The 24,631-nt window shown below is 37.3% G+C and overlaps 1 protein-coding gene across 6 annotated transcripts in view; it reads left to right on the forward strand.

Moving 5' to 3' along the window:
• wdfy3 (WD repeat and FYVE domain containing 3) overlaps positions 1–24,631 on the forward strand; it is a 444,121-nt gene that overhangs the window by 66,242 nt on the left and 353,248 nt on the right. For 5 of the 6 annotated variants that reach the window (XM_069926060.1, XM_069926059.1, XM_069926063.1 and 2 more), the window contains exons 3-5: positions 14,262–14,385; positions 16,896–17,005; positions 23,000–23,161. In XM_069926060.1, coding sequence (XP_069782161.1) covers positions 14,262–14,385; positions 16,896–17,005; positions 23,000–23,161 — 396 coding nt within the window. Of the gene's footprint in view, positions 1–13,871; positions 14,133–14,261; positions 14,386–16,895; positions 17,006–22,999; positions 23,162–24,631 lie in introns of those variants that run through there. The other variant, XM_069926064.1, reaches the window with a different exon arrangement.

The raw sequence follows: 24,631 nt of genomic DNA on the forward strand, positions 1-24,631 counted from the left end.
ACCAGGCAGCAATCTCTTGTCATTTAAATAATAATCTGATCTTCCATTTTACCTTTCCAAAATGGATAACCTCACATTTACCAACATTATACAAAATGGAAGTACTGAGAGAAATCTAGGTAAACGTACTAGAAACATAAAAATAAAACATGGTTCAAGCAAGTTATTGGAAAGTAAAATAGAAGGATATTCTGTCTCTGAGAATGATGTCAGAACATGATTCAAGAGGATGAACCCTTGCAAGGTGCCAGGGCCTAACGGCATAACTGACAGGGTACTGAAAATCTGCGCCAACCAACTAGCCAGAGTGTTCATGGACATTTTCAATCTCTCATTGCTTCAGTCAGGCTCCCACCTGCTTCAAAAGGGCATCAATCAACCTGGTACTCAAGAAGAGTAGCATGAGCTGCCTCAATGATTACCACTAACTTCTACTGTGATGAAAGACTTTGAGGGGCTGGTCATGGCCAGAATTGACATGATCCTAAGCAAAGATCTGGACCCACTGCAATTCGCCTGTTGTCACAATCGCTCCACAGTAGATGCAATAACCACTCAGCTCCGGATCACCTCGAAAACAGCAATTCATACATACTGCTGCTGTTCACAACTACAGCTTAGTCGTCAACACCATTATTCCCTCAGTGCTGATCAAGAAGCTGCAAACTCGAGGCCTCTCTACCCCACTTTACAAATGGATCCTTGACTTTCTCATTTGAAGACCACAGTCAGTATGAATTGCAAACTACATTGCCTCCACACTGATTATCAACACAGGCGCATCCCAAGGATGCAGGTTTAGCCCACTGATCTACTCATTATACACCCATGACTGTGTGGCCAGACAGAATTCCAATGCTACCAACAAGTTTGTTGATGTCACCACGATTGTTAGCAGAATCACAAACGGCAATGAGAAAGTTTACAGGAGGGAGATGGATCAGCTCATTGAATGGTGTAATAACAACACTCTATAGCAAAACCAAGGAGATGATTGTGGACTTCAGGAGGAAGTCAGGGGAACAAGACCCAGTCCTCATTGAGGGCTCAGTAGTGGAGAGGGTCAACAACTTCAAAATTCCTGGGTGTCAGCATTTCCGAGGATCTGTCCTGTATCCTCCATGTTGATGCAATCACAAAGAAGGCTCGCCAGTAACTATACTTTGTGAGGTGTCTGAGTAGATTCAGTATGTCACCAAAAATTCTCAAACTTCTACAGGCGTACCATGAGAGCATTCTGGCTAGTTGCATTACTGCCTTGTATGGAGGTGCCAATTATCAGGATATGAATAAACTTCAGAGGATTGTTAACTCAGGTTGTGACATCACAGGCACCAGACTTCATTCCATCGATGATGTCTACATGAAAAAAAAACAGCCTCTATCCTCAAAGACCCTGACCACCCAGACTACGCCCTCTTCACTGCTACCTTTAGGGAAAAAGGTACAGGAGCCCAAAGATGAGCACTTAATGACACAAGGACAGCTTCTTCCCCCCCACCATCAGATTCCTGAATAATCATTGAACCAAAGACATTGCCTTACTTTTCGTGCACTATATTTTAAAAATTTATTGTAATGTTGTAAGGTTGTTATAATATGAACGTTGGACTACGATGCTGCCGCAAACACACCGAATTTCACGACTTGTTCATGACAATAAATTCTGATTTGGAATGCTGATCCTTATTGTACAGTTCAGTTATCTTAGCAAAGGATCTACTTACCTTGAAGCTGATAAGCTTTACGATTATGGATTCCAACCATGCAGACAGTACCTATTTTTCTCTTTTTTTGGCTACGATTTTGTTAAACAAATTGTTCTGACACTTTCTGCTTCAGATCTGTTTGTCTTGTTAAGAATTTTCCTGTCTGATTAAGGAAACATAGTTGATTGCCTTCTTGGAATACATCCAAAAGTCCCATGCTGTTTTGTCTCTGCAATAAATGCAGTGTACGAAATGCAAAAGCATACCATAGCAAAGTGTGCAAAAGAGTACAGAGACAAGTTAGGCCGAATTGTTTTCCTCTGTGCTACAAAGATGGTTATTTTGCTTTCAAGTTGGTGTTAATTCTGTCAAAAAATTATTTTTTTTCTGGGGCATATTTTTAAGAATGGTGTTATTGAAATTATTGTTTTGCTATAAAATTAAGATGAATGTCTTGAATACAAAGTCAATGGCTGCTTATGGGGCAGTAACCAGTGTTATGTAATTCATTTTAAAATGTTGTGCTGTCACAACATTTAAGCAGAAATGAACTTTACTGCCCAATATTTGAAGTAATGAAGTCTGTCCTCAATAGCAAAACATGAAGGAACATTTTTCATTACTGAAAACCTTTAAAATATCAAATAGCACATTGCAGATTCTGAAAAGAAAACCAATAACTGCTGCTTTATTAATATGCAATTAGAATTGATCTTTTGAAAAGTTTCTAACATTTTGTCATTTACTCATAGATATTACAGTTACATTAGCAGCAATTTGGAAAAGTTCATTGTGGTGGAAAATATTTGAAAAGGACGATAAATTATTTTTGTACTGTAATTTTTAAGGTTTTTGTTCCATAATCGTTCCTGACTGTTAGCATCCAGGATTGTAATGACATAGTTGAATATTATGCACGTACAGGGTACACTTGCTTGTGTGTGTGTGTGTGTGTGTGTGTGTGTGTGTGTGTGTGTGTGTGTGTGTGTGTGTATATGTGTGTTTTATATATAGATTCCAGGTAAATTACATCTGAAGTATTTCATTCATCAATCATAAGGATTTTTGAGATTCCTGTATTTCATTATTTTTATCAAGTGCATAAAGCTAGGCCAAACCCCACGGTCTTTTTATTTCTGATGACATTGTGGGAAACTAAGGTATAAATGCAAGAACCCAGGCAGAGACATTTTCATGCTTGTTTGTCAGGTGTGAAGTGCTCGAACACTGAACGGTGGCTAATGTTTTGCTTTTATTTGAAAACTACAAAGACAAGTTAGGGAGCTGCAGGTAATAAGCTTATTGTCAGTACTGGATGGGGTCCTGAAGGATGAAATGGGAAAGTGGGACAAGGAATGACAAAGGCAGAACTTGTGCAGTGCATTGTAATGACCTGGAGAATGTTTAAGATCAGGGAAAGTTGGGGTACAAGTAATAGAGTCATGAAGACATCTTTTGCCATGCTTACTTGAATTGGGCAGGGACATCATGTTACAATTGTACAGCATGCTAGTGAAACTGCAGAGTATTGTTTGCTGTTCTGGTCACCCAGTGCCCAGTGATAGGAAAGATGCAGGAAAGTTTCACAAGCATGTTACCAGTATTGGTGAGAGGCGAGATCGGCTGGGACTTTTCTCCCTGAGGCATTGGAGGCTGAGGGGAACTTTATGGAGGATTATAAAATGACAAAGCACAGAGATAATGTAAAGAGTCATTTTTTTTCTGGGTATGGGAATATAAAACCACAGGGCATAGATTTGAAAGGGATGCGAGGAGCTCCTTTTTTCCACAGAGAGTGATGGGTATAAGGAGCAAGTTGCCAGGGAAAGTGGTAGAGATGGGTAAATTTGTAACATTTAAAAGACATTTGGACAGGCGGATGGATAGAAGAGGTTTAGACAGGTACGAGCTGATTGCAGACAAATGGAACCAGCTTGAGTAAAAAACTTGGTTGTCATGGCCAAATTTGGTTCAAGGGCCTGTTTCCTCACAGTATATCCTTTTAGATGCTTTCTTGCCAGGCAAAGTCAAATTTAAAAAAATTTCTTCTTGGCTTCTACATTTAACAGCCAGGACTACAGACAGTAATAGTAATTTATTTAAGAAGTGTACTTTGTAGTTGTAATCTTGAGCAAATGAAGAATAGCTGGAAGCACTCAGCAGGTCAGACAGCATCCATGGGTAGAAATGGTCATTCAGCTGAAAACCTTTATCAAGACTAAGCTGGAATAGGTGAAATTACATTCTTGCCCTTTCTCATGGTTTCTCCCTTTACCTACACTTTCTGTCCTATTATTACGCTCTGGGTCAGCGTTCCAAAGCTTCTTTCCAACTTCGTGTATAATTTCACCTATTCTAGATTAACCTTGATAAAGGACTTTGACTCAAAATTTTGACAATTTCTCTCCAGGGATGTTGTCTGACCTGCTGAGTGCTTCCAGCAATTGTTTATCTGCTCAATATTCCATAATCTGCAGCTTTTCTATTTCTTCTTCTTCGGCTAATCTTCTACAGCTTGGATCGTGTATTCAGCTTCCAGTTGAGTGATTCTCTTCATATTAGATCAATATATTAAACGCCATAGGCATCAAAACTTGAGGTCACTACTGCTTTTGTCTATTTCATAATGCTTCATATGCCCAATTTTCATATAATGTGCCTTGTTATTTGCAATACCTTTGTTATTATTGCCTTATCAGTTAATAATTTCTTGGTTGTCTTTAACACAATTGTTGTTCCTTAGAATTGTTGAGTGGTTTAGTACTTCATTCATCCATCATTCTGGTGCCCGAGAAGAGCAAGGTGATATGCTTCAATGGCTATCAGCCAATAGGACTATGGTCTACCAGGATGAAATGCTTTGAGAGGGTGGGTATAAAGCAATTCCACTCCGATCTTAGAAAAGACCTGGACCCACTTTATTTTGCACATTATCATAACCAGTCAACAGTATTCAACTCCATTGTACCAGAAAGACTCATCAAGTTAAAAGATATGGTACTTTGTCTATCCCTTTGCAACTGGGTCCTTGACTTCCTGATCGGCAGACCCCAATCAGTGTGGATTGGCAACATCAGCTCTTCCACGTCCTTTTTTTTTAAATTTTTTTATTTTTCACACCATAAACCACATTAACCATGATACATACTTTTTCCTTTTCAAATATATACAGTGCCATTTTCTCCCCCCTCCCTCCTCCCATCCCACCCTCCCTATCTCACCCCCCATCCATTTAAAGTACAAAATCAAGGATACATTAAACCAGTCAAACAATGTTGTCATTCAATAAAAACAAACAAGAAATTCCACTGAGTCAATTCTTTTCATTTCCTTCTCCTTTTGTTAATTTAGGTAGTGAATGTCCCCGGTAGGTTTTCTCTATTGTGTTTCATGTAAGGCTCCCATATTTGTTCAAATATTTCAATATTATTTCTTAAACTATATGTTATTTTTTCTAATGGAATAGATTTATTCATTTCTATATACCATTGTTGTATTTTCAAATTATCTTCCAATTTCCAGGTTGACATAATACATTTTTTTGCTACGGCTAGAGCTATCTTAACAAATCTTTTTTGTGCACCATCCAAATCAATTCCAAATTCTTTGTTTTTTATGTTACTTAGGAGGAAGATCTCTGGATTCTTTGGTATATTGTTTTCTGTAATTTTATTTAATATTTGGTTAAGATCTTCCCAAAATTTTTCTACTTTCTCACATGTCCAGATTGCATGAATTGTTGTTCCCATTTCTTTTTTACATCGAAAACATCTATCAGATACTGTTGGGTCCCATTTATTTAACTTTTGAGGTGTAATGTATAACCTGTGTATCCAGTTATATTGTATCATACATAACCTCGTATTTATTGTATTTCTCATCGTTCCAGAACATAACTTCTCCTATGTTTCCTTTTTTATCTTTATATTTAAATCTTGTTCCCATTTTTGTTTAGTTTTACCATTTGTTTCCTCATTCTCCTTTTCTTGCAGTTTAATATACATATTTGTTATAAATCTTTTGATTATCATTGTATCTGTAATCACATATTCAAAGTTACTTCCCTCTGGTAAACTCAGACTGCTTCCTAATTTGTCCTTCAAGTAGGATCTCAATTGGCAACATGCCAGCACTGTATCTTGAGTTATATTGTATTTATCTTTCATTTGTTCAAAGGATAATAATCTATTTCCTGAAAAACAATTTTCTATTCTTTTGATCCCTTTTTTCTCCCATTCTCTAAAGGAAAGGTTATCTATTGTAAAAGGGAGTAACTTATTTTGCGTCAATATTAGTTTTGGTAATTGATAATTTGTTTTATTCCTTTCTACATGAATCTTTTTCCAAATATTGAGGAGATGATATAATACTGGAGAACTTCTATGTTGTACCAATTTTTCATCCCATTTATATAATTATGTGTTCAGGTATCTTTTCCCCTATTTTATCTAATTCTAATCTAGTCCAATCTGGCTTTTCCCTTGTTTGATAAAAATCTGAAAGGTATCTTAATTGTGCGGCTCTATAATAATTTTTAAAGTTTGGCAGTTGTAAGCCTCCTTGTTTATACCATTCTGTTAATTTATCTAGTGCTATCCTCGGTTTCCCCCCTTTCCATAAAAATTTCCTTATTATTTTCTTTAACTCCTTGAAGAATTTCTCTGTCAAGTGTATTGGCAATGCCTGAAATAGGTATAATATCCTTGGGAAAATGTTCATTTTAATACAGTTTATCCGTCCTATTAGTGTTAGTGGTAAATCTTTCCAATGCTCTAAATCGTCCTGTAATTTTTTTCATAACTGGATAATAATTGCGTTTATATAGTTGCCCGAGATTTTTATTTATTTGTATACCTAGGTATCTTATTGCTTGCATTTGCCATCTGAATGGTGATTCCTTCTTAAATTTTGAGAAATCCGCATTATTCATTGGCATTGCTTCACTTTTATTTACGTTAATCTTGTAACCTTACACTTCTCCATATTCCTTCAATTTCTTATATAATTCTTTTATTGATAGTTCTGGTTCTGTTAAGTATACTATAACATCATCCGCAAATAAACTGATTTTATATTCCTTGTCTTTTATTTTTATCCCTTTTATATTATTTTCTGTTCTTATCAATTCTGCTAGTGGTTCTATAGCTAACGCGAACAATAAGGGTGATAGTGGGCATCCCTGCCGTGTTGACCTGCTTAAGTTAAATTGCTTTGATATATATCCATTTACTGTCACTTTCGCCAGTGGCCCCTTATATAATGCTTTAATCCAATTAATATACTTCTCTAGTAAACTGAATTTTTGCAATACTTTGAATAAATAATTCCATTCTACTCTGTCAAAGGCCTTCTCTGTGTCTAAAGCAACTGCTACTGTTGGCGCTTTACTCCCTTCTACTGCATGAATTAAGTTAATAAATTTACAAATATTATCTGTTGTGCGTCTTTTTTTAATAAATCCAGTTTGGTCTAGATTTACCATTTTCGGTACATACTCTGCTAATCTGTTTGCTAATAGTTTAGCTATTATCTTATAATCTGTGTTAAGTAATGATATTGGTCTATATGACGCTGGTGTGAGTGGATCTTTCCCTTGCTTTAGTATTACTGTAATTATTGCTGTTTTACATGAATCTGGTAAGCTTTGTGTTTTATCAAACTGGTTGATTACTTCCAGGAGGGGAGGAATTAATAAATCTTTAAATGTTTTATAGAATTCTATTGGGAATCCATCCTCTCCTGGTGTTTTATTATTTGGTAATTTTTTTATTATCTCTTGTATTTCTACTATTTCAAACGGTTCTGTTAATTTATTTTGTTCCTCTATTTGTAATTTTGGTAGTTCAATTTTAGTTAGAAATTCATCTATTTTCCCTTCTTTCCCTTCGTTTTCAGTTTGGTATAATTGTTCATAGAATTCTCTAAAGTTTTCCTTGATCTCCTTTGGATTATATGTGATTTGTTTGTCTTTTTTCCTTGATGCCAATACCATTTTCTTAGCTTGTTCTGTCTTAAGCTGCCATGCTAGAATTTTGTGCGTTTTTTCCCCTAGTTCATAATATTTCTGTTTTGTCTTCATTATATTCTTCTCCACCTTATATGTTTGTAGTGTTTCATATTTTATTTTTTTATCTGCCAATTCTCTTCTTTTAGTTGTATCTTCCTTCATTGCTAATTCTTTTTCTATATTTACTATTTCCCTTTCCAACTGCTCTGTTTCCTGATTATAGACCTTCTTCATCTTGGTTACATAACTTATTATTTGCCCTCTAATGAACGCTTTCATTGCATCCCATAGTATAAACTTATCTTTCACTGATTCCATATTTATTTCAAAATACATTTTAATTTGTCTTTCAATGAATTCTCTAAAATCCTGCCTTTTGAGTAACATGGAGTTTAATCTCCATCTATACATTCTTGGAGGGATGTCCTCTAACTTTATTGTCAATATTAAGGGTGAATGGTCCGATAATATTCTAGCTTTATATTCTGTTTTTCTTACTCTATCTTGCATACGAGCTGATAACAAAAATAGGTCTATTCTTGAGTATGTCTATACTTATGTCTAGCCGAGTAATATGAATATTCCTTTTCATTTGGGTGTTGTTTCCTCCATGTATCCAAAAGTTGCATTTCTTCCATCGATTTAATTATAAATTTGGTTACTTTGTTCTTTCTGTTAATTTTTTTCCCAGTTTTGTCCATATTTGAATCCAAATTCAGGTTGAAATCCCCTCCTATTAATATGTTCCCTTGCGTATCTGCTATCTTCAAAAAAAATCTTGCAAAAAACTTTTGATCTTCTTCGTTAGGTGAATATACATTGAGTAGATTCCAAAACTCCGAATATATCTGACATTTTATCATTACATATCTCCCTGCTGGATCTATTATTTCCTCTTCTATTTTAATTGGCACATTTTTACTAATTAATATAGCTACTCCTCTTGCTTTTGAATTATACGACGCTGCTGTTACGTGTCCTACCCAATCTCCCTTTAATTTCTTGTGCTCCAATTCAGTTAAATGTGTTTCTTGCACAAATGCTATATCAATTTTTTCTTTTTTCAGTAAATTTAGCAGTTTCCTCCTTTTAATTTGGTTATGTATTCCGTTAATATTTAGTCATATAGTTCAGCGTAGCCATTTTATACTTTGTTTATCTTCCCTTTCCGTTTCTCCATCCTCACCTTTCCTTCTTATCCATTTCTGCTTTCTTGTTTTGAACACTTTATAAGACAACATTTCTAAAACTTCTTTAACCCCCATTCTCCCCTCCCCCTCCTGAGTTGTCCTTTATCCCTTGTCGGACAACCACATCTCCCCTCTCCATTTGGATTTGCGAATTCACTCACAAACGTCAGCTGATTTTGCAGTGACCGTAACTCCTCCCCACCCAGCCCCTGCCAGAAAAGATTTCAATTTTCATATGTAACAAAGGTCACTCTTTTAATTCCCTCCTTATTTATTCCCTCTATTCCATTTCCCTCCCTTATTAATTCTTGTCTATACTCTATATATTTTCCTCTAAATACGGATACATTCATGTATGCACACTATATATACACACACATATACCCCTTTACACACATACATATAGATCGTGCACATTTTTACTCTTATTACATGTCTTCATCTCTCTGCTTGTTTTGTAGTTGTTCTGCAAATTTCCTTGCTTCCTCTGGATCCGAGAATAGTCTGTTTTGTTGCCCTGGAATAACTATTTTAAGTACTGCTGGGTACCTTAACATAAACTTATATCCTTTTTTCCATAAGATCGTTTTCGCTGTATTGAACTCCTTCCTCTTCTTCAGGAGTTCAAAACTTATGTCTGGATAGAAAAAAAATTTTGACCTTTATATTCCAGTGGCTTTTTGTCCTCTCTTACTTTCTTCATTGCTTTCTCCAATATATTTTCTCTTGTTGTATATCTTAAGAATTTTACCAAAATGGATCTTGGTTTTTGCTGCGGTTGTGGTTTCAGGGCTAAAGTTCTATGTGCCCTCTCTATTTCCATTTCTTCCTGTAATTCTGGTCTTCCCAGGACCCTGGGGATCCAATCTTTTATAAATTCTCTCATATTCTTGCCTTCTTCATCTTCCTTAAGGCTCACTATCTTTATGTTATTTCTTCTATTATAGTTTTCTATTATATCTATCTTCTGAGCTAACAGCTCCTGTGCCTCTTTAGCTTTTTTATTAGATTCTTCTAATTTCTCTTTTAAGTCTTCTACTTCCATATCTACAAATGTTTCTCGTTTTTCCATATTTTCCACTCTTTTTCCTAACTCTGATATGGCCATTTCCATTTTATTCATTTTTTATTCTGCATTCTTAATTCTTCTTTTTATCTCATTAAATTCTTGTAATTGCCATTCTTTCACTGATTCCATATATTCTTTAAAAAAAGATACATCCATTGTCTTGCTTTTCTCTTCTTCTTCCACTTCTTTCTGTTCTTCTTCCTCTGGATTGACCATCTGTTGTTTCCTTGTTTTCTTTTTACCCTCTTCTTTCTTGTTGTCGTTATTGTCTGTGTTCTGCACCTGTTGCTGTGCTGCAGGTGTCTCTCTCAGCTGTGGAGATCCACTCCGCAGCTGTTCCCCCCTCCCGTCAGTGTGTTTTTTTTCATGCGCGGTTGCGCACTTTTACTCGGCTCTGCGAGCCATTTTTGTAGTCCCGAGCCCGAGACTTCCACTGACCTGTGGGAGCAGGCTTCTCTCTCCGCGGCGGGCCTCTTCGTACAGGTAAGGCCTTCACCTTCTTCTTCCGACGTCTTCTTCTTTTCTTCCCGTTGTTTTTGGTTTTTCTTTCTTCGCTGCCATTTTCTCCACACTTTTACTTTCACTTTGTTTTGGTTTTTAAGTTTGTGCCTTTGCTTTTTCTCTATCTTTTTTTAACTTTTTTGGAGAGGGCTGGAGTTCCGCTACCGGCCACTACTCCATCACGTGACTCCTCCGCTCTTCCACGTCCTTTGACACCCATGACTGCACAGCCAAAATCAGCTCCAACTCTATCTTCAAATTTGTTGACAATACCACTGATGTTAGCTGAATAACTGGAAATGATGAGTCAAAATGCAGGATAGATATGAAGAATCTGGTTGGGTGGTGCCAGAACAACAATCTTGCTCTCAATGTTACCAAGACCACATAACTTATTCTTGATTTTGGTAAGGAGGCTGAATGACCATGGACCTTTCTGCATTGATGGGAAGAAGGTGCAGAAGCCTGAAAACAGCATTTCTAGATAAAGAAGAGTTTCTTTCCAAAAACTATCATACTCTTGAACCTCCCCATAGTACACTAATGGACTGACTCTACTTCTGCAAGTCACTTTATTGCATTGCAATTTCTGTGAATATTTATTATCTATCCTATGCATTTATTGTCTCCATTTAATTCAACACAACTAGTTTACTGTTATAGGTTTTATTTATAAGTATCTGTGCAGCTGTATCAAGAAAGAATTTTGGCCATATGTACATTATACAATATGTATGACAATGCACATTATTCTTATCATGTAAATGTAGCTTCTGCATCTGAGGCATTTATGCATTTTGGGAACAAAAGTTCTCAATCCTGATATTCATGCAAAGTATTTCAATACCACTTTTAGAATGCCACTTGAATCAGTTCATATTATTTGCTACCTTGGCCAAACATTTTGTTCGTTACAAGGTTTATGAATCTAAAAATGTTGAGCAACACAAGACCCATGCGTTGTGAACTTCTGTTGCTTTAACATGAACGAGTAAAAAAAATTGTTTGACCTGAATTCATAGGGAATAATGTGGTGTCTGATTCACCCAAAGAACATAGATGTGTGGGAAATTGTTTTAAGTTGCAGTCACACGACTACAGATGATGGATTGTGGGACAGAAAATAAGAAGCTGAAGAACTCTATGGATCAAGCAACATCTATGAAAGTAAAAGGATGGTCAATGTTTTGGGTTGAGAATCCATATCAGGATTGAGAGTGTATAGGGAAGATGGCCAGTACATAGAAATGAGAGTGAGGAGTGAGACTGGTAGGCACTAGATGTAATCTGATGGGCAGATAGAGGGAGTGGAGGGTTTTTTTGAGCAGAGGCTGGTCTTTCTTTGGCTTGGCTTCGCGGACGAAGATTTATGGAGGGGTATGTCCACGTCTGCTGCAGGCTTGTTGGTGACTGACAAGTCCGATACGGGACAGGCAGGCACGGTTGCAGCAGTTGCAAGGGAGGCTGGTAGATAGATGGAAAAGAAACAAAAGTTGGGCAGATGGTATCAGGTACTGGAGGGAAGGGTTAAGGGTTGAGTCAGGCTACAAATGATCAGGGAAGGATAATGGAAAATGAAACCAGGTGTTGGAGGATGATCAGTTAAGGTAGCAAGGTGGGATGAAGGATGGGAAAAGTGAACAAAGGAAATGATATCCTGGGTGGATTAGTGGGAATGGAAAAGGACACATTGTGAGGGTGGCTAAACTTGCTTAATATAAGAGCCACATACAATGGCCTTCAGATGTTTGAGAGCCGCAAGACATGAAAAAATATTATACATACTTTTACTCTTGCATGCACATTTTGTTACAAAAAAAATATATAAATATTAAGAAATACATATACATCATAATATTTATTCATATATGTCATTTTAAAACTGCTAATTTTATTTGTTTCACTAAACGGACCATTGTGAGTACCGCCTCATATGATTTCTGACTAAACCAACATATTTTAGCAAGTTGCATATTATATATCAAAGAGCTCCATGTGGCTTGCAAGCTACAGCTACAGTAGAGGACCAGGTAAGTTTATCAAGAGAAGGGGGATGAGGCCTGGCTGTGCTTAAAGGGTCAGTGGGAAACAGAACCCTGGTGAGTTTGAAAGGTGCATTTAAAAGGAGCATCAGAAATGGGATCTTGTGATTTAAAAGGATTCTTCAAAATGGGGATGCAATTATTTAATGGGAGCATAGGAAGGTATGGAAATTTTGTGTGGTGTAAAGTGTGCTGACCAGCTGCATCATGATCTGGTATGAGAAACCCAACACCCCTGTGCATAAAAGCCTCCAAAAGATAGTGGACAATGCGCAGGACATCACAGGCAAAACCCTCTCCACTATAGAGAACATCTACAGGGAATTCTGCCGACGGAGAATAGCAGCAATCATCAAAGATCCACACTTTGTTCTCGCTGCTGCCATCAGAAAAGAGGTATAGGTGGTACAAGGGTCCCACCACCAGCATCAGACTGCTCAACAATGAACTCACTTAGGGGCTCATTTAAGGACTTTAATTTGTGCCCTTTATTGATTTTTTAAATTCTCTCTATTGCACAGTCAGTCTGTTTACATTCATTATCTATTTTACAGTTCTTTATTTGTTTACATTTATACGCTGTGAACAGTGATAATTCTGTCTTGCCCTCAGAATAAAAATCTTAGGCTTGTATGTGATTTCATGTATGCACACTGACAATAAATCTGAAGTGTGACCTAAGAGATTATGTGGAGTTGAGGAAATGGGAACCCAGTGAGTTTAAGGTCAGCACAGAAAAGGGGCATGATAACCTTAAAAAGAGAGTGTGAAGGAAAAACTAGAAGCAGATCCCCTATGAATCCAAAGGCAACATGGGAAAGGTGGCCCCAATGTATTTAAAGGGACCAAGTAAAATGGGTCTTGGGAGCCAGATGCTAAACTATTGATATTTTCAAACAATCTGACAGCAGATGATTGGAGTTTTACTAAGCTATTTACCCAAAGAGATATTACAAGTGGGATTAGCCAACAGTCTTTTAAAATCTCTAATACATTAATTAATTCTGTGGCATGCATGATTGTTGTTTAACAAAGCCATTAGTTTGAGATCATATGCATGCACACAAACTGAATTTAATCATTAGATCTTGTGAATAAACCAATAGATTGATTATTGATCAAGGGAATAATTAACAGAAAATTTCATTTTTCCGTTTTATGCACATTGGCTCAAAATTTGTTTGGTCTGGATTTTGCAATTGTAATGATGGTGAAATCATCAACTTTCACCATCTTAGCACTGAAACATTCAGCAACTTCCAGAACATGCATCCGTTCTGTTACATATAGAGAACAAGAAGTTTCTGTCAGTAATTTCCTGCTCTCCCATTGCAAGTGCTCTTTAGTCAACATCTGCAGCATGACCTTCAGAAATCTGAGGAATGGTCACAACTTGAAATATTTTATTCTTATTTAGCAATGCTGCTTGAAATGCATAAATTTCCTGTGCACTGAGAAAATAATGTTGTATAAATTGTAATTTTCCCAGTCATCTATTTAAGAAGTGTCCTTGTAACTTTGTGAAATGTTAAATCTAAGAACTTTTCATTGAATTTGAGAGCTCAACCTGAATGATGGAGTTAGAGATTCCCTCAAGCTGATGCTTGACAAAAGGTGAAATTCTTTCTATGAGGATCACCAGATTTATTATGGACAACTTTCTTAAAGTTCAGTGTTTTGACACTGCCTGCAACATGTAGGACTCATCCATTCTGAAATTTGCACTTTTTCTCCATCTTTTAGGTATTTGGAAATGCTCCCTCTGCCACTATGACTGAGAAATTTTCAGATCTTTTGCAGTTTGCTGCCCAGGTGTCACGCTTGATGGTGACAGAAATTAGGAGAAGAGCTTCAAACAAATCTACAGGTAACAGATCTCTGAACTTTGCAGGATGCTACCATACCAAGCTTTTGCAGTGATTGGAGATTAATATAAATTATTTGAATGCATAAATTAACAAAAACAATTTGATCAACACCAATCTGCAGTCTGTCAGTGTTTCAGATCTTTCTATTCATACCTGTGCTGAATTCTAACTGTGATATTTATAATACCAATTGATTACTATCATTGAAAAGGTGTGAGAACTTGGCAGGACAGGCAGCATCCATGATAAAAATGCAGTTCATGTTTTGTGTCCGGACCCATTATCAAGATTAAAATTGGATGTGGTGATAGCAGATGTATCAAAGGGTCGAGGGAGAGTGGGGGAAGGCAGTGTATTTGACAGAATATGGGAGTGGTGGAGGTACGGACCACTGGGAAGAGATGGAAAGTTAGATAGAAGTGGGGCTTGATCCATTCAGGCCGACTGATTGGCAGCCGGCCAGGTGTTGTCCTGTCCCCTTACTCTCCTGCAGGTACAGAGGTTGCTCCTTTAGTAGGCTGGTGGTGTACCACCACACAAAGATCACAGGTGATATTTTAGTTAACTAATGGTATAGAAAAAGTGTCTCTCTTTATTCTCCTGGCATTCTCCACTCTCACCCTTCTCTCATCCCATCAAATCTTTCAGCATTCCTGGCCCTCTCCAACCCCCTTGCTTTCCTTTGTAAACCCTTTATGCTCTACACCAGTGGTTCTCAACCTTTTTCTTTCCACTCACATACCACTTTCAGTGTTCCCTATGCCATAGGTGCTCTGTGATTTGTAAGGGATTGCTTAAGATGGTATGTGAGTGGAAAGAAAAAGTTTGAAAATCACTGTTTTAATTGTACCTAATTGACTCGTTATGTGCACGGTTTCATAACTCCAAAGAAAATGGGCAATGACAATTTTTCTCAAACAATATATTTCCGTAACAATTGGGTCTAGAGCAGTGATTCTCAACCTTCCCATCCCACTCATGTACCACCTTAAGCAGTCCCTTACTAATCGCAGAGCACCAATGGCATAGGGATTACTTAAAGTGGTACAGATACACGATCCTTTATCCGGACATCTAAAATCCGGAAAGCTCAAAAATCCGGCAATTGGGGACCGGTGGTTGGGGGAGGCGGCCAAGGGACCGCCAGTCAGGGGAGACTGCTAGGCGGCCGAGGGACCAGCGGTTGGGGGAGACTGCCGGACAACCGAGGGGCCGGAGGTCGGGGGAGACTGCCACGCGGCCGAGGGACAAGCGGTCAAGGGAGACGGCCGAGGGAGCGTGGTCGGGGAGATGGCTGGGCGACTGGAAGGGGGTTGGGGTGGATACGGCAGCATAATTCGGGTAGGCTTTCTGAAATCCAGAAAAATCCGAAATTCAGAACACACTTTCCCCCAAGGGTTCCAGATAAAGGATCGTGTGCCTGTATGTGAGTGGAAAGAAAAAATGTTGAGAACCACTGCCACAGTCCTCTGTGACCACAAAGTATTACCTATTCCAGTCTTTTGAACATCTCCAATCTTCTTTGTGTTGATGATCTTCTGTTTATTTGCTGAATCCAAGCACTTCATGTTTTATCCCTAAATTTTATTGCTTTGTCTCCTTTTAGCTCATGCTTTTAACCTAACTTTTAGTAACTTGTTTGAAGTGCAATTCACTCAATGCCTCTTGAAATCCATATACACAACATCTGCTGAATGACCTGATCAAATATTTTAGTTATTAAGACACAAATATCACCAGAACGGTTATTTATTAAGTTGTGTTCACTCCATTTTTGCCCTTTCTTTTAGTTCATCATTCTATGATGCTGCTGGCAAAACTGATAATCTAATCAAAAGATTGAAAAATTGCCTGTGATTTTCCGCCCCCCCCCCCCCCCCCCTTCTTTGCTTCAGTTAGTGACCCAGGCTTGACTCTATCTAAACAGGTGATTTCCCATTTTCAGGAATTCCTCCAGTTTTTATTTTTTTATCTTGTCCAACATTTTATAGTGTGTTTAATGTAACCTTCACTTCATCACCTTTATAAAGAAAGCTACATTGTCCCCACTTAACATTTTACTGTGCCTTTTTAATCTCTGTGAAGTTATTTTCTTGAATGCTTATTAGGCTGAACATTCAAGATGATTTGCATTTTGTTTATAAAATGTTCCAGAGTTCAATTTACTTTTGTCTGTAGCTGCTTTCTTACAAGTGCTCTTTAATCAACAACAATTTCTTCTTTTTACATTATTTTTCAGGTTGTGAACTGAATCTTGCCCATCTTTTGTGACATGTAACTTGTTCAATGATTGCAAGTTCACTTAAAGATAGTAAAGCACTAATTTATTCATAAAATTTGTATTTGTGATGCTTTTTAGCATTGCCTACAATTTTTATCATTCATTATCTGCTATGATCAAAATATGAAATGTCCTCTACTTTGTGATGACAAAAGCATTCTCAGTGATATTTTTGGTGATTGGCACAATAATTCGTTATGTTTGTCTATTATTTCCTTCTGTCAACAGAGGCAGCTAGTCGTGCCATTGTCCAATTTCTGGAAATTAATCAAAGTGAAGAATCAAGTAGAGGATGGATGCTTCTGACTACAATCAACTTGTTGGCATCATCAGGACAGGTCATTTTAAACACAACAAATACCATTGAATAATATTTCCTTGGATGACTGGAACTTTCCCTCCCACTCTCCCCAATTGTTTAATCCCCACTCTTTCCTCCACTCTCCTGCTCTCTGAGACACACTTTTGTGAACCTTTGTGATACATAGGTTTACAAAGTCACATTGATTAATTTACTCTGGTTTTATTGAAGATGTTATCTTGATTAGTTGACGGTCTTGCATGTATTTTGATTTTCTTTGATTTTTTGGGAAAATTTGCAATCACATTTTTATGAAAGTCGATTGTATTTTGTGCACAACATTAAACAGGAACAGCCGTGTGTGTTCTTTAAACAGTTTTCCTCCACCAGATTAAAAAAAATTCTGGGTGTGATTAAAATTGAGTTCACTATCTTACACGTTTGTAAATTTAATGAACACTTAGCAATCTTGTTGCTTATTTGGCACAAAAATACTATGCTTGTGTTGCATGTTTTGTACCCCAGCAGAACAGTTTTTGAAAACTATGGTCTTTTAATCATTTTGTATTACTTTCTCCACGCTCATTGCAAACTGCACATCTTCTTAATATAATTGCAGCTCATTTCTGACTTTTTCTTTTTAATATTTTTTATTGATGATTTACAATATAAATGATTGAACAGTACGTATACAATGTGCTACAAGATTCAGAAAAAAAATTAAAACATTGTACAATATTCTCATAATAAGGAAATTCAAAGCATAGAACATAATCGCAACAATAAAATAAGATTTAACAACAAAAAGAAAAATGTCAAATCCCCCCTCTAAGCAAGGTTGAAAGTTGTCATGTATGTATCAAGTGACACCAACTTGGAAAGGGACAAAAGCACCAAAATTCCAGAACAACCTTAAATCTTAAAATTATAATAATAGTCCATAAATGGGCCCCATGTCTTTTGGAACTTAACATTTGAATCCTTGATAGCATATCTAATTTTTTTCTTGAGTTAAACAAGCTATTGTATGTGTAGGAAGAATATTATCTTTCCATTTAATCAAAATTGCATATCTGGCTTTCAATGATGTAAAAGATAAAATTCAGCTTTGAATTGAAGTCAGTAATATATCAACATCTTGAGGTAATCCAAAAAGAACAATTAAAGGTTCCAATTTTAACTTAAGAATTACTGATAGTATTTGAAAAACATCCTTTCCAAATTCTTTTAAGCCAGGGCAGGTCCAGAACATGTGAACATTTCTGACTCTTTCTTCTCTCCTCTCAAAGTTGATAAGCTAAATAACTGCAGACACTGGAAATTTGCAAAGAAGGCATAACGTGCTGAAAGTATTTAACAGATCAGAGATTATTAATGAAGAAAGGTGGCTTCACAGATACTGATTAATCTGCTCAGTATTTTCGGTTTTTATTTTCCTTCCCCTATGATTGACTAACCTAACATGTCAATGGTCCTTTTTTTGATTGTCCTGATTAAGGTTATCTGCAATTGCTGTAGATGTAACTGAAGTGAAAATTTATTATCCCATGTGACATTTAGAAAAGAACACCAGTTTATCTGTTCTTGTTGGCTGAGAATCCCAAGGTCAAATCAGTACCTGAAAAGGAACAATGGGTGACCTAATTATGCAGTTTACTTTCAAGTGTAAATCAGCAGCTTTCTGGAATGAGGCTTGAGAATAAAGACCAGAGTTGAGGGTTTGGACTGCCCATTTGCTGTTGTGCTGGTCCTTGGTGCTCACCTGCCAATGGTTGTAACCCAAATTTCCATCCCACCTTCTGCACCTGCATCTAAATCCAGGTACATAGTCAGCTCTCGGCCTTCGTGTGCGGTTGAAAAGAGACCTGTTAATGTACAACAATGGTATAACATTGATGTAACCTTAAAATAGATACAATATTTTTTACTTTGAATCTGTACTGCAGATTCAGAGAGGTCTTAAAGAGTTTGTAGAGGCTATAAAGTTCTTTGAAATGTCATCCCTGCCAAGACTCTTTCTCAGATTCTGGTCTTGTTAAAAACTGTATATATGGCACAGGGAGAAAATGTCTGGTTTTGTGACCAAATCGAGAACTAAAGGCAACTGAACAATTTTGACTGTTGTCTTTGAGGTTAACTGAATGTAACAACATACAATTTGACAATTGCAGTGCTTTCAAAAGTCTCTAGATGGTAAGAATTGATAACTGACAGATCCTGTTCTTCATTTTGTTTCTCTTTCTTTGTTATTTAAGACCATGTCACAAAATATCCATTGTTACACAAGACAATTTGGCCCGTTGAGCCAGTGCTGATTTCGGGGCTTTCCCTGCTCACTCGAAACACTCCCTCATTATTTGTAAACCATCATAATTTAATAATTACAATAATAATTAATAATTTTCTATTATAAATAAATACTAGAGTCTCGTGTTTTAATGTTTCCAGGGCAAAGAAATGCAGATGCAAGAAATCTGAATTATAAATAAAATGCAAAGTAGCAAGTAGATAGCATCTCTGCTGAGGAAACTGAAAGTTTCAGCTCTGACAGCAGCTAAACAGGCATTTAACTTCCAGTTGATGAGCTTTCATCAACATCTGCAGAAATTTTGTTGTTGAAATAGGTGGCAAATATTGCAGATTCATGGATAGAGTGGGAGGGGAGAAAGGAAGAAAGAAAAGGGAGGCTTGTGGAAAAGGTGACAAAAGAACAACGGAGAGACTAAAATTGGTGAATTAAATCAAAAAATAAAGCATTACCACCACCTACTTATCTGGTAAATGGGAACTGTGGCTATAGCTTGAAATCATTGAACTGAACATTGGGCAATTTGTTCTAACCACAATGAAAAACAGAGATTGCTATTTCTCAAGTTTTCTTTGACCTATGAAACAGTTTGGCGAAAAGACACAGTGATCATAAATTCACTGTACAGGTATGAGCCGCTTAACGTCCGTTTGGGCAATGTCTGACTGCATGTGGTCCCATAATTACTCAGTTACTGCAAGCAAGTCCACAGCAATTTAGATAAAGCGATCACTAGCTATAAGAAATTGTACACTGTACGCCAAAACTGATCCCATTGCCCCGCTCTCCCCACAGCCTCGTGTCGGTTCCCATACTGATTCCTCTGCCCTGTTTTCTCCCCACAGCCGTGTCGGTCCCCACTCATCCCTACTTACAAATAAAAGGCTTACAGGGACATTACACTATCCCATATAGCTTTGCTAAGAATATAATATAGTGTTCGCACAACATCCATAGCCCCAATTCCACAGAACATATTGTGGATGTTAAGCGGTGCATACCTGTACTTGTGTACTGATTAAAGTTCTTGAAAAGGAGCAAATGAATTTCCCTAATTAGAAGAGACTATGCTGTATGCATTTAATGTTGTGTTATTCTAAATGAAATGTTAATTCTGTTTTTCTCTCTCCATCAATGTTGACAGACCTGAAAACTTGCAGCATTTTTAGTTTTACTTTCAGATTTAAAGTTTCTGGCTTTTTTTGCATTTTGTTTAAATCAGTTTTTTGTGTGATTATGGGCACTATTGTATATTTCGGCATATAAGGCAATCTACAAATAAATCAACTCCTTATTTTCAGTCTAATTTCCATGGTTTTATCATATATCGGGCATACAAGTTGAACCCCCCCCCCCAATTTGTTGCAAGGAACATGCTGGAGACGGGTGTCAGGACCTCCCAGCAACAACCCAAACTTTGTTACAACACCTCAATTGCCAAGTATCAACTCTGTAAATTAAGCAAACAATTTAAAAAAAAACCTTTGTTTCTGGCCGACATGATGCCGAACGGAACTCGGTCTAAACCTTCAACATCTGCTGCAGCTGGAGTCGGCGATGGCAACTTCATTCTCAACATTGGGTGCGATGCTGTCCGCGTCAAAGAAGTCGTCAAAGAAGCTTGGGCTCTACAATAATAGAATGTCTGTATGCGTTAAGGCAGTGCCTGGCCATGGGGATGTGTCTGTCGGGGAATGGTGGTGCCAGCAGTAGAGAGGAGTTTTGGGTCATCTTATACGCTGAATCTACATCGAGCAATTTTTTTAAAAAGTTGAATTTAAGGTCTCATTTTTGTATCTAATATACAAATCAACCCTGATTTTTGAGGGTTTCAAGATACGGCTTATATGCTGAAATATACAGTAGCTATTGGGAAAAAGGAAGGTTTCATGTGAAGGTACTATGGGAAGTTGCGAGGATGGTAGGAATTATTTCACACAATGGGACTCTCACTCAACATGCCACCAGTTCCTATGCTTTCTTTGATCTTGAAAATGTGTTATTCTACTATGTACCCTCTTTATACAGGGTATTAGTAAATTAAAGCTATCTTGCATAATACCCAATAATCTGGAAAATCTGATAATCCGACACCACCAAAGTATGTTGCAAACCAGATTAGGAATTTTACTGTCCATTAAATGTTTAGCACCATATCAATAGTGGGTGATTTTCTTTCCCTCTATTTTCAACAGCAAGAATTAGAATTTAAATGCAAGTCGTAGTTCAAATAACAATCTTAACCAATATAAAGTTCCCCATTTCCTTTTGAGAAATGTTAACTTGATAAATTAAACTTCTAATGAGTCAATAGCAACAGACAATTGATTCATGCAGGATATTCTCTATACTAAGGCAATTTGATTTTTTATGGGATACTCAATGTTCATTGTAAGTTTACTGTCATATACATGAGAACAATTGACTGATGTTCAAAATTCTTTCTGCAGCCAAACAGATACATAAGATACATCAACTACATTAAAATTTAAATGACCACAAATGCAAGTCAGAAAAAAAGATCATAAATATCAAATATTAACACTTGCATTTAGTGCAAAAAAAAAAGTAAATGACATTTCATTAGTGCAGCCAGATGTTATAGTGTTCTATGGACAATTTATGGTCACAATATAGGGAGGTTTAAGGGTCTGATAGTTGTTGGATAAAAAACTGTTCTTAAATCTGAGATGCTGGATTTCAGGCTTCTGTACATTCTGCCTGAAGGGAGCAGAGAGAAGTGACCAGCTTGATGGAGATCCTTTATGAAAGTAGCCTGCTTGAGGCAGTGCCTCACATAGATACTTTGAATGGTTAGGAGGTTGGTGCCAATGATGGATGATGTAATTTATCACTTTCTGCAGCATTCTACATTACTAGGTACTGACTTTCCAAATCAGGCCCCGATTAACCAGTCAGTATACTTTTCACACAACACTTTAAGAAATTTGACATCCCAAATCTCCTCAGACTTTTTTGTTGGTGTACTGCCTTCATAGTTGCCTTTGTGCTGGCTCCAGGAGAGATCCTCCAATGTGTGGACTCCAGGAACTTGGTACAAACTCTCTCTCCTCTCTCTCTCTCAAAGAAGACAGGTGTGTGGACCCAAGGCCTCCACTTCCTAGTCCACAATAACCTCCTTGGTCTTGTTGTCTTCGAGGGCAAGATTGCTGTTCTGGCACAACACAATCAGATTTTTTTATCTCCATCCATCATTCTGACTCATTATTTTCTGTTATTTAACAAACAACAGTGGTTTTGTCAGTGAATTTATAGATTGTATTGGAGCTGACCTTGGCTATACAATCATGGGTGTACTGGGAATTGAGCTGGGGACGAAGCACACAGCCTTGAGGTGCCCCTGTGTAAATGGTCAACGAGGAGGAGGAGGTGATGTTTCCTATCCATACTAATTGCGGTCTGTCAATGAGAAAATTGAGGATCCAATCGCAGAGCCATGAGCAAAGTCCCAGATCTCTGAGTTTGATTTGGTGTTAATGCTGAGCTGTGGTCAATAATGTTGTTGAGGGATAACCAACTTCATTGTATGAATTGACATGATCTATTATTTGGTTTTGAATATTTTCTGTTGGTTGTGTTGCTGCTTCAGGTACATTTGAAAATTTGTTTTGAAATTGCAGCAATAAGTGATGCAGTTGGAGGATCAGAATGCTCTTTCAATGTAGGTAACAATAGTCTAATTTCTTTTCTTTTCCAAAACAGAAAACTGTGGACTACATGACAACAATGTCACTACCTTCCACGTTGGTTAAATGTCTTTACCTGTTCTTTGATCTTCCTCATGTGCCTGATGTACCTGGAGGAGCACAGACAGAAATACCACTTAGCGAACGACGGGCACTTTTGCAAAAAGTATTTGTACAGGTAAAATGTTCTTTTGTGTTTGATCCAACATAGCATTTTCCTCAGATTATTTTACGGCAGTTTCAGTTCATTCTACTATTACCACACTTTGGCTATAATATGTACCATCTATAATATGTACTCCATGCACCCAACACACAAGGGTGCCTCCAAGGACAGGAATGGCAGAAGCTGAGGAACATAACTATTCACAGGTTCACATCTTAGAAACACACTCTGTCTAACTTGGAAATATTTAAAAAAAAATTGTAGACTACAGCATGGTAATTGGCCATTTCGGATCATGAGTCCATGCCGCCCAATTTACACCTCCAGTATGTTTCAAATGGTATGACGAAATGGAGCCCGGCGGGGGGGGGGGGGGGGAGGGGGGGCAGGGGGGAATCCTACGCAGACACTAGGAGAATGTGCAAACTCCTTACGGACAGCACAGGATTCAAACTCCAGTCCTGATCGCTGGTGCTGTAAAGGTAGTACGCCAATTGCACTGTTCTGTAATGGCCTGGTTTAAATCTGTCAGAGTTTCATCTCCAGATGCGCAGAAGCAGTTCAAAAAATGGTTTTATTGTCTCCAGAGGGTGGGCATAAATTGCAGGCTTTGCTATCATGTCCAAATGCTGTAAACATATAAGAAAATGTGACAACTTCCTCCAGTATCAGCTGCCTTAGTGGTAATGGTCACTTTTTATTTAGGCATTCAGTGAAATCAATTGACAATAATCCTTGAGTGGAGCTGTTTAATTGGTTATATTGGATTTTGCATTTTTTCCGTTTAGTGTACATTATGTAAAGTACAGTTACTTTTTTGATTGAAACATTGTGTGAAGGCTAAATTAAAGATAAAAATTTTAATAATTTGAAATTTTTCAAATTATCAATTATTTCATGTTTTAATTAACAAAAACATAGAATAGAATAGCATAGTATGGACCCTTTGGTCCATGATGTTGTGCTGACCAATATAAGCCTATTGCACAATCAATCAATCAGATCTCAACCTCACAAAACCATGACCCTTTATTTTTCTTGCATCCATGTACCAATCTAAGAGTCTTTTCAATGTCCCTATTAGACCAGCAGCCACCATCATCCCAGCAATGCATTCCAGGCATTTCCCACTTTGTTTAATTTTTAAAAAAAAGCTTAGCTCAGATATTTTCTGTCAACCTTCCTTCATTCACCTTAAACAGATGTACTCTGATATTAGCCATTGCTGCCCTGGGGAAAAAGAAGTACTGGCTGACAATCTTGTACACCTCTATTAAGTTATCTTTTATCCTTTTGTCAACCTTGCTTAAAATAAAAATGTCAGGTCCTTGCAAAAGAAGAATCAACTTGCAAGGAAGTTGACATTTGCACAGAGGAAGGATTCAAAATAAATATTAAGAGGTAATGGCTGACCACTTCCTGTAAGAGTGAAAAGGCCAGGATACAGAGTACAAAGAACCCAAGATGTTGAAAGATATCCAG

The sequence above is a fragment of the Narcine bancroftii genome, chromosome 3, assembly GCF_036971445.1.
Source record: "Narcine bancroftii isolate sNarBan1 chromosome 3, sNarBan1.hap1, whole genome shotgun sequence".
In the NCBI taxonomy this organism is placed as follows: domain Eukaryota; kingdom Metazoa; phylum Chordata; class Chondrichthyes; order Torpediniformes; family Narcinidae; genus Narcine; species Narcine bancroftii.